The sequence below is a fragment of the Nestor notabilis genome, unplaced genomic scaffold (assembly GCF_000696875.1).
Source record: "Nestor notabilis isolate BGI_N333 unplaced genomic scaffold, ASM69687v1 scaffold23547, whole genome shotgun sequence".
NCBI lineage: Eukaryota > Metazoa > Chordata > Aves > Psittaciformes > Psittacidae > Nestor > Nestor notabilis.
This window is the reverse complement of record NW_009938240.1, coordinates 25,227-36,957: the sequence shown is the minus strand read 5'-3', so window position 1 is coordinate 36,957 and position 11,731 is coordinate 25,227. Positions and strand designations below refer to the sequence as shown.

The 11,731-nt window shown below is 35.9% G+C and overlaps 1 protein-coding gene across 1 annotated transcript in view; it reads right to left on the bottom strand.

Moving 5' to 3' along the window:
- PPP1R13B (protein phosphatase 1, regulatory subunit 13B) overlaps positions 1 to 10,773 on the bottom strand; it is a 41,755-nt gene extending 30,982 nt beyond the window's left edge. The window contains exons 1-3 of the mRNA XM_010019229.1: positions 10,626 to 10,773; positions 4,183 to 4,302; positions 2,973 to 3,040 (exon numbers count right to left, since the gene is read on the bottom strand). Of these exons, the coding sequence (XP_010017531.1) occupies positions 2,973 to 3,040; positions 4,183 to 4,302; positions 10,626 to 10,773 (336 nt within the window). The remainder of the gene's footprint in view (positions 1 to 2,972; positions 3,041 to 4,182; positions 4,303 to 10,625) is intronic.
- Positions 10,774 to 11,731: the final 958 nt, after the last annotated feature.

The following is an 11,731-nucleotide window of genomic DNA, read 5'->3' as shown; positions in this document are numbered from 1 at the left end:
AGTTCACACTGATCAGAGATTTATTTGGCTAGATGGAAATTCCACAGCAACCAGTCTGTTCCAGTATCTGTTACTCTCATCAAGAAAACATTTTCCCCAATATTTAATTCGAATTTCCCTTTTTACAACTGGTGTTCAAATCCAACTGGCTCAGTTACACGTGCAAAAGAAAGGAAGAGGAGAATCCCTCTTCAGACACTGTCCAATCTCCCTGTCAAAAGGAAATGTTCAGTCACGTAAGTCTTATCTCCACGTATCAGCATCTTTGTGTAGTGGCAGAAAGAGATCAGGCCCTGATTGGCAGCGTAATTCCACTTCCAAGAAGGAAAGTTGTAAATAAAAGCAGCCAAAAGTTCACCTCAGAAATAAGTGAACTTGTCAATTTACAAAATCTCACAGTTTTTCCTTTAGACTGCTATGCAGAATGCAAAGCTCTTAGATGAGCACTTAGCGACAAGGTTTGGTTTTGTTTTGTTTGCTGGTTTTTTTTGTTTTCTTTTTTTTTTTTTTTACAAAAATGCATGTTTCACTGTTTAAAAAGATTTAGCCTATTCTCTCTGTAACATTAAATCTTTATTTGGAATTTAGTATCATGAAATTTAAGCATTTATATAATGTGATTTTAAGCTAAGCATTATTTAAATTATTGCTAATCAAGCACATGTTATTTTAAAGGAAAAAAAAAATCCTACAGCATATGACAAAATGCCAATTAATAGACTCATCCAAATAGAATTCCAGACAGACTGCCCATCATTTTTTCCAAGACTATTGATTCAAACATTAAAGCATTCATCTTAAAAGTTTCTTATGCATGTCACACTTTCAGCTCTATACAGATACCCAGTAAAAATCAATTAGTTCATCATTAAAATATTACACATTAAAACTATACCTGTATGCAGAATATTTGATAAGATCTGAGCTGTCTTCAGTGTTCCACTGGTTTGCATAGATTTGAGGGCTAGTCTAACATTCAGTATGCCAGTAACAGTGAATAAGCCTAATGTATTACGTAAATGTAAGCTGATTAAGTCCTTGATCCTGAAGCCACCTCTTTTTTCCCCTCCCCCTCTAATCTAAAACTTGGCACAATTGGAAAATCTCAGTTTTATACACTTTCAAAAGCTAATTTGTACCATTTTTGGCATAAATCTCACCACAAATTACATTAGTATAAACCCTTCAGGTTTTAGTCTTGCATTTTAATAGTTTCCTACACTTGGTAAAAGTCCATTTTGAAGTGACCAGTTCCCTAACAAAACTTTAACACTGTGGTAAAACTATATTTTTATTTCTTTTTAAATAGATGCTGAATGGTCCACGGTAGCAGTTTTATTAAAGATCTGGGCTTTACCCATAAATATTAACAACAAATTGAACTAAATAAAAAGCCATGCTATCATACACTTTAATGCTGCTAAGAAGTGAGACTGTAAGTATAATGCACATGCCAGATCTGATTTCCAAAGATGTTATGTCTCAAATGAAGGAATGGAGAAATAGCTAGGGGAGGTCATGAAAGAGTTATGTTCCCCTAGCACATTATAGCACTATGATCTCACTACATTGTCAATATGACAATGGATGCAGGATAAACGGATCTGCTCAGCAGAGGATATCAGCTAGGGTTCTCTACAGAAAAGGAACGTAGAACGCAATACATGATTAACTGCTTTGAATAGGGAAAAAAATTCCTTCCACTAGGCCCACATGCCATACACAAAACAAGCTGCTAAGAGCTGCAAACTAAACAATTTTGTTGCTGCACTGGTTTTTTGTGTGTGAATTTTAGATGCCAGTTATCAGGCAACATACAAGCACAGAATTGTTTAACCTGCACAATTATTAACAATTTAGTTCTTTTTTTCTTTAAGATGTCTCAGCTTGAAAACCTGATCTGTTTGCTTTTAAACTTTTTTAGGCATTGTTACCGTGAGAAGGAGCCCTATATGTACTTGGAAATTGACAGTGCTTCATAGAGGCAATAGAACTATGAATCAGTGAGCTCAAATCTTTTTCTTGAGATTTAAAAGTGTTTAAAAATAGTCAAGTATAGCTATAGTGCCTCAGGAAAGGCAGCAGAATGGCCCTGAGCAAGTGAGAGCAGAATATGCTCTGTAGAGTCTTCATTATTATTGAGAATGAGAAGAGAGACAAGAAAGTAAAGCGAGTTTCATCTCAGGAGTAGAGGTTTTTAAGCCATGGTAATTCCAAAAGAGATGTACCACATTTTATTTGTAAAAGAGAGGATGTTCAAACCAGGATTCACTAAATGCCACTGAATGGGTTGCCTATGGTATGTAATAGCTATTTTAAATTAGAAATCTGGTCATATTTTAGTAAACAACAAAAACAAAGCCAACACAACACACAAAAAACCAAAAACCCAAACAAAACCACCAAAAAATAAACCACCAAGAAACAAAAAACAGACACAGAAATTAACCAAGGGCATAAAAAAAAAAAGTATGAAGAGGTGACTTTGAGGGGTATGCAACCTCTCCTACCAGCATCTGAAAACATCCCAATCCACAGACACATTCTTATGTATTAACACATGAGGCTATGCCATAAATCAGTACCAGTGAGATTAATCAAATAAGAAAAGATGTCTGGATAGGAAATACTAGTATGAAAGAATAATGTACCTGTTGTGTTGTTTGGTTTTTTTAATTCACACAGAATGAATAAGACAGAGGAAGACAGATTAGAAAATGCAGTAATTAATAAGACTCTGGGGGCTTCTCACATCACTTAAGTGACTTACTTTCCAGACAGAAAATTTAGAACAGTTTGTGAAAGCCATATTCTCCCATTCACCTTATAACAAAACCAAACAAATCAAAACAGAACAAGATTTCCGTATTTTCCACCAGTTCCCACCACAATAGATCTTAAAAAATGACAATTCTAAAAACATCAAATATTTAAGTGGAATTGATCCAAAACCTGTATGAATTATTACATACCCCATTCTCTGTACGCTTCTCCATAGGTATATTTATGCCATTTCTTTGATTTTGGGCTTGACGTCCACCTAAAAGTAAAGCACTGCTCTTAGTGCAAAGTTCAGTTCCCAACACAAATGGTTTTCAGTCTTGAAATCAGTTCTTTTCAAGAACTTTTATCTAAAACTTTTAACTGTGAATTTTTATTCTGCTAGTTCCAACTCTTTTTTATTAAGTTATTCTTTGTAAGCAGTGGAGTCAGCAGAAATAAAGCATTTACTTCACAGACTTCCTGTTAAAAGTACAGACATGCAGGTCTACTTTTCTGACTTCTGCTTAAACAATGATGTCATGAAAGAGAATGTACCAGAAACCCCAGCTCAAAGCAGTTAAGGACTCAGCCAAGATTTGAAATTCACTTGTTAGACGTAGTCAGATTAGTTGAATGAGTAACAATAATCTGAGCATGCAAATCTGTATCTCACTTCAAGATACCTTTCCTATCCGCCAGACAGTCTGACAGCCATTAAGTATATAATACACTGCCTCAAGTCTTCTTATAAATTAAGTTTACACTAGTCAGAGCAGAAAACTGAAACCCTTCTGTTCCAGTCTTTTAAGAAAGCCCCACTTCATCCAGCACTTTTTTTATATAAACACTTTTCCTGCAGAACCAAGCAGACCAGTGATTTTTCAAGGTGTGAATTACCACCACTATAAAAATACATCTACATGAAGTTCTAAGAAAGCAAAGCCACTGAGACTTCTGCCAATGATGTCTATAAAATAGATTTTAGTTTCTAAAGGAGTCAAAGTAGTTTACTGATTCTTTTCTGTGGGGCAACTGAAAAGAACAGGAGGTTAAAAAGAACAATCCCACCTTCTCAAAATGTAGGGACTTTACCTCAACAAGAAGGAAGAAAAAAAAAAAAAAAAAAAGGGCAGTAAGCCTCCAATACCCACCGTTATTTCTGGATCAGAATTAAGCAGAATATAAACCAATTTTACTACAAAAATATTGCTCAACAGACTGGTAGAAATTATTCTACAGAAGGGAATTCAAGAATAGCAATATATGTGCCACTGAGAAAGGTTCAAAATAGTTTTGGTATAAAGAAGTTACATTACACATACATCTACTGAAGTTCACTGAAAGAACCAATATTCAAACTCACTTCAGAAAGTTTTAAAATATGATTAAGTTACAACACTACAGGATAAATGTACTTACTCTGTTCATTACTTTCAGCTGGTGACTCCTCATGACGAAGAAAAAATTTCACCTCTTCCCTGCGGGGACCCCATTTCTGTAGGTGGTCATACATCATGTGATCAAAGGGTATGGGGCGTTCTAAAAGTAAAAGATCAAAAGACTTATCACAAAAATTTTAAATTAAGCAAAGTTTAATACAACTCTCATGAAGAATCAGAACGTTCTCTTTGGTAGCAATTCAACCCATACAATGTATTTGGTGTTAAGCAAAGTCAAAGAAACAGGCACCAACACACAACAGCTGTGCTGTATTAAAAGCTAGCCTGTTACCACAACATGGCTCACTGCTTAACAGCAGTACATACCCAGTTTCCAAACCAGAGTTTCAAAAAAAAAAAAAAAAAAAAAAAAAAAAAAAAAAATACAAAAAATAGCACTGTTTAGAAATCCTAATTTAGGAATTCTTTATCACAACCTTTTTCACAATGCTGATCTTTGCACCTCTGCTCCCCATCACCACCAGAGGGATATTTTGTTCTATTATTAAAATGATTCATTCATTGGAACCTCCAGGTTTCCACTCAGACTAAGCCTTATCATTATACCGACATTTCGTCTCCTAAGAACTTGAGCAGGTGTTCCCACTCCAATACACGATGCCAGACATTAACTTCCAGTATATGTGGAATTACTGGCAAATCTCTGAACAAAGAAAGGCCAAGTTCTATGCAGTCTTTTTGGTTTCCTCCAAAGAAATGTAAAACATTCCCATAGTGTAGTTATTTCTTCCAAATAGGTCAAATACATTATTACTAGGAGGCTGCAAGCTATATATTTGGTATTTCAAAATGGGGCGGGGGGGGGAATAAATCAAAAGTAAAGTTTCTTCCATTTCCATAATTATATTTGCATTTACTTTTAAAAGTTTTAGGGTAAGAAAACCTCCACTTTAAGATCTAATACTAAGCATAGCATTAGAAGATATCTTCTAATCAGAATAAAATTATACTAGAAGACATTTAATAAGCTTTCCTACATGCAGCACCATGTCAAGCCAATATTACTACAGGAAATCAGGCTTGGCTTGAAACCAAAAGGTGGAGTTTGCATTCTTCATTGTTAAAAGCAAAATCTTCTCTGCCCCCAAAAGCCAAACCACAGTATCTCCTACCAGGCAGAGCACAAAGCCCAATTTGTTAGCCATTTCATGCTTAACCTGTTTGACATGAGAAGACAAAATGTTTCAAAGATATAACAGGTATCTTGGAGAAAACTTGGGAAAAACACATCACAAATATAGCTTTTTATAATGAAAGTTACCTAAATTTATAGGCATAAATGTACATATGCCTTGATACTCTTGGAATACTTGTCATATTTAAGAAACAATACATTTTCATGACTCGGTTCACAAGTGTCTTGTCAGAATCTGTCACTTGAAATAGGTATAGTGATTCACACAAATTAGCTACACTTGATCTTGCTGCTTTCAGTGTGGAAGGGTCATTTAAACCACAAGCTAGTTATATTCATCAGCTGACCAGTTACTCATCTTCCTAACACATCACCCTGCCCCCCCAAAAAAACCCCAACACCTGGATTTAAAAAGATTGAAGCTTTTCATTTCCTTGTTCCTCACTCAAGTGGACTCCAAGACCACTGTCAATAGTGTTTAGGCACATATGAACAAGGTCAGGGCCTTATTACAACTCGGTTCTTGAAAAGGAATTTTAAAAACATGATTTTCAGGTTTTTCAACTCCTAGAGTAAGACTTCAAGTGCTTTGAAGCATATCCACTAAAATTTCAGCATAAGTCTTCTAAAGATCAGAGTGTAAAAGTTTTTAAATGGTTTAGTTCAGAGACACAGAAGATAATCTAGGAATCTTTCTCCACACAGAAAAATTTCTAACTAAACCTAGCAAAACCTGAAGCTTAATAAGATGGTACTAAGGAACTGGATGTCTTAACAGGGTTGGGCTAAATCTGGAATGGTGAGGAGTGGCTGCAGCATCGCTGCCGGTTAGGCTGGAGTGCCATTAAAAGTCAGGCCCTAATCCCAGGAGCAATTCAAAATAAAAGGTTTCATTTACATAGCATACCTTGAAGAATCAAGGCTAGTATTTTTCAGCCATAACCATGGAGAGAAATGGGAAAGAAACATTTAACTACTTTTGCAATTTTTCCACAAAAAATCCCCAACTTTGGGCTACGGTGCCATAAATTAGACAGAAAATAGGCTAAAATAATAAGATCAACACCATCATCATTTAGGAAAAAGAAGCACTAATTATTTTGTGCAACTTAGGTACATGAAACAGATCCAGAAAAGAAAGAGAAAGAAGAAATGGACACTAACAGTAGACACACGATGAGAATTGAAGTCCCCATTCCTTCCTTCAGTTAAAATCCTCTAAATCTAGAAAAACTGCAGAAAGAAAGCACGATGTTGTATTTGCTGTAAAGTAGGATAGCACAAAGAGGTATTTTCTGGAAATACCTGTTCTTTAAGAATGAAAATCAAAACCAAAACAACCAACCTGCACTTAAACTTTATAACATTTGTTATAGCTTCAGACACATTTGTCAGTAATTGTTTCACAATACTATTTCAAACTTCCATTTTATTAAGTTTAAAAATAGGAGAATGAAGACAAGGTGAAATAGGAGAACAGGTGTAGAGTAATAATAAACAGGTTGGATCCCTCTACTTTAACAGCACATAAAAAAATTATCTAGAGAATGTTTTCGTTAATAACTAAGTGGAAGACCATGATATGCATATATCCATCATTATTTGCAAAAACTGCTTTAGATTTTAAGTTGGATGAAAATTCTGGTAGACTTTTGAGATCTGAGCTAGACTCCTTCCCTTTCAAGTAGGAAGTTTTAAGGATGGGCTAGTTTCAAGTATTCTGAAATGTCTTAAGCACCCTGAAAGATCAGAACACACATACTGAATCAATGTTTTAGAAGAGAATTGCAAAAAATCTTTCTGTTAGAACTCTATATCCACTATTTAAAACAAAGTTTCACTACTTCTGAAGCTGTTCTAATCTTGATTACAAGTATCCTGCTGTTTGTAATAAAAGCATTTATGCCTGCTGTACATGAAACCACAATACAGAGTAATGGATTATCTCCATAGTAGGCAAGCTCACTGCAAGATCAGAAAGGAGTCTTTCCCCCCTCAGGTTTGCACTTGTAGAACGTAACTCTCTCTTTCACAGTCACTTGTCTCTGGTTACCACTAAATTGAGGAAGACCAATTAATACCAATTGCTGAAGGGCATTCCAGGTGTAGATTAAGTGAACAATGAAGTATTTGGTGGATTTAAAAGGTTGAAATCCATTCTCTCTTGAACACACCACAAGTTGCTAGCATCACACCTGTCTTTCCTCCCTACCAACTGCTATTTGCAATAATTGGGGAATGAGGAAGAACATTCTATGTTTTCTTTCCTGTTACAGCACGAGAAATCCATGCAGAGAGGAAGCTTCAAGGTGACAAAGCACAATGTACTGATACATCAGACAGAGACTTTTTTAACTATTACACATCTCAAGAAACTAGAAAGGAGGAGGAACAGCGAATGACGTATAAAAATCAAACACAAATAAACCAAATGCTTATGTCATGCAGCTCTGAGAAGAATCAGTTTCTTAACTCTAATACAAACATTACCTAAACTATTTTACAACTCTTGGGAAGCTCCTCAACCATTTCTCTGCCACACAAAAAAGCAGAGAGAAAAGCTAACATAATAAACAAATATGTTTTCCAGCAGCTAAACTACTGTAATCCTCCTTTGAACGCTAGAAATCTTACATAAATTTTGAAGTAAAACTTGCATGGATGTTAATAACATTTTTCTTAAAGATAAATCATCTCTGCCACCTGCTAAAAATAAAGTATTTCTCATTCAGAAGAGAAAGATTATTGTAAGAGACAGTATTTTGTTACACTGATACAGTTTAGGAAATGGACAAGCTTCTGGGCCACAAAATGTTTTTTGTACCTCATAATAAAACTACAGTCTACAAACCCCATTGCTTTGAATTTGAGTAGACATGTATTATTCAGCGGGGTTACCTAAAAGAGGCTGTGGCTACCTATAGAATGGAGGAATTAAGCACATTAAGAAGAGGACAGACACAACAGCACTCTCAGTGAGAGCTATGATTAGTCATCTGTGCAACATGGAGAGACTACCAACAAAACAGAACACTTACGATGCAAGACAAAAGCTAATGTGTTTATTCAACCCATGATTTTCTGTATTAACTTTTAGTTTTAATTTTACTTTCAAAAATGTCCTCTGAAAAACATTTGTAGCTCTCTCTTGAGGATAAGGGTTGAGGGATCAGAGACAGCATAATAGAAGAGAAAAAAACCCCACCCTTTCACTGGCACAACATGCCACAATTTCATTGCAAATTGCTTTACACTTCCCACTCAGAAACATAGTTTAAGTTTTTTCTTGTTGTATCTGTTGCGTTTAACTGTTTAGACATGTTTTCTACATCAGATCTCTGCTCCAGGCAAAACTATTTTTAAAAACTTCAGGGGAAGGAGTTCAATTCAGCTCTCAGGAGCAGCTGAAGGAAAAATTATCACATTTTAAAAATGTAAAAAAACCCAAAAAATCTGGTTGTTTCACTGAGAAATTTATGTACCCCAGACTTTGGGGCAATAAGTTGAGGCCACCAACACACAGGGAGGTTTTAACAGTAACCTACATTTAAGAGCAACAAACAAAACGCTTGTGTGCTTGTGCTGGAATTCCTGCCACAGAGACTTAAAATCAGTGTGCAGAACATCTTTTTTGCTGACAGTACAGGCCTGTCTGAGAGATCCAGAAATATATGCAACTGTTTCATTTTTTTATTTTCTTCTCTCTAATCTTTCTTGTTCCAGACTTTCAATGGAACAGATTTATGTAGTTATGACCTTGGGTATTTAGCATGTGAAATTAGACTTGTGAAAGCACCTTCATGCAAGTTTTTAAAGCAACCTGGAGCCACAAACCCATTTTGAAAAGACTGACAAACCCATTCAATAGGTCTAAGATTTGGGCAGGATTCTGCTCCTGAACTGAAGTGTTTGTATATAGATGCCTACTTCAGAAAACCGGGTGAGCTCCAATGCTCAAAATGGAATAGGTATCAACTAGCTGAAATCAGTGATCTCCATGTTCTACTCACGATAATATTCAGATCTCCACTAACTATACTGGGACCAAAGACGCATAATTCACAGGGTAGATACAAAATTTAGTCTTAGTCTCTCCATCACAACTTCCTGGAGAAGTTTTATTTCATACTTCATGGAAACTTTCAGCTTTAGGTATCTAACACTTTGAGATACATTACATCCACAAACAAAATACTTTCTCCATCGTAGAAGTTATTGAAATCATGTGCTTCCACTTGCCAGAGTTGCATGGTCTAAGTCCCATTTTGTCAGTTTGACAAAAAAACCCTGACCAAAATAAAACCCCTCTACACAAATTTAAGAATTCAGTATCAAGTTATGACCTCCTCAGTCTTCATATAAAGAAGATGACAAACAGCTTAAGCAGGGGTGACCTTAGTAACTAAGTGATAAGAACCTGCCTAAATCTTACCCTCAGCCATCCACTGATTATACTCACATCCATACACTGATACACTATAACCTGGAGGGTTGTACTACATGCAATTGCAAGAATCTATCTAGAAACAGTACATGAAAGGGCTGTTTTGATGCACTCCTCAAAAGAACTGCTCACCCCATTATTCTGTGAAATAACAACTGCAACACAAACAGGATATGGGCACCACTACCCCCAAGGAAGGTTATCAGGTCTTTGAGAGGAAATGTTGACAAAGGAACTGGAGATACTATGTCCAATTCTGGCACAATTCTGTCTGCAGAAGATCTGCTGTTCATGACACACAAGGAGAAAGATCTATACCCATTCATAAATTTCAGGTTGTGTTCACATGTCTAAGTGAGGAGATAGAAGTCGAAAGCATGCAGGTGGTAATCTGCATCCACTGACCATGAGAGAAGTTCACTGAGGGTCTGTATTGTCATTTAAATACCCTCCACCTGATATATGCTGCATGCCTATTTGAAATAAATGGCTTCCAGAAGTGAAAATACACACACCCCCCTCCCCTTATATTTTTTTTTCAAGGTAGGGATACTGTGCACTTTGTTTACGTAATTTGAAAGCTGAAATACAGAACACCAATGTATCTTACACATGCATTTCATCAAATATTCCATCTGACAAGAAAAAAAATAAGTCAAGAATTGTATTCATCTCTACAGATACTGAATTACCATGCTTTGCATCAAAGTTTGCTAGGAAAAAAAAAGTGTAATTTGAAATCATTAATATTGAAAAGTCAGTCTTACCTTTTTTATAATTGGTACATATATTTAAATCAATTTCCACTGAACATTTTACTTACCATTTCCACGCCACACTTCAGCCAGATGGCAGCTTCCTTCTCCAGGCTCTTTGCAGAACTCTACTACATCGCGACAGGTTGTTTCTGGTGTAATTGGAACTTCTGTCAAAATCTGTTCATTGTTGCTCAGAAACACAGTTAATATCATCTGAAAGAAAAAAAAAGTAGCAGAATATTAAAGAAAGAAAAAAGACAAGAATAAGATTATGGGTGAGATTCATAATCCCCCTGTAAATGCAAATGTATGCTTATGGTTGGTTGCCACAACCCATCAAAGTAGTTTTCAGTTTCTTGTAACTTTGCCAAAACTTTAGTACTTTGTGTTGAATTTTTTGACAGTGCATTGAATTGAATTTTTTTATTTATTTTTTTTTTTTAAAGGCTTCAGTTGAAATGGTTTAGTTCTGTCTGAAAATACGTCTGGGACAGAAGGAACAAGTTTTGGCTATGTTAGATGCTTGAATTATAGCATTTAAATGTTGCAAATAAATTCCTACTTCAGCAAAGTGACCTGAAGTTTCCCAGGTGGCAACTCTTTCCATGATGGATGTCACTTCTGCAATTTGTCTGAAGATACAGTTGCATCTGGTTGAATTGTAAGCCTTTGGTTAAATGGTAAGCCTCAGAGTTTAAAAGAAAAAAAACGGGGAGGAAAAAAGCCACATTTTTTCAAGTCATATTTTTTCAATATACTAACTAGAGATAAAAACCTCTGAAAAGTCAGTTCTTTCTGTACTACTTTAGCCCCACCCCCTGAGCTTGCTGTGTTGATCAGACTGTAGATGCAACCTTCCCACAGTGGTACTAAGCGTGCTCTCTTCACTCAAAGTTACAACATCAAGACTGGTTTTCCTCTAGTAACTGCTCCCAGCTATTCCAGCTGGGAAGTAGCCACAAAACAGAGAATAACTTTTCTTTCCCTCCCCCACCCTTTACAACATTCACAATGACTTGACATCAAGGAAAACAGAAAGAAGGAAAAGTGGGGTGAAATCTATAAAGGAAAAAGCCTAGCACTAAGAGTTACTACTAATCTGGGTTGCTGTAAACTGTACCAATTCCTTGCTCCACCTTAAATACACATCTGCACAAACACATCTATCCAG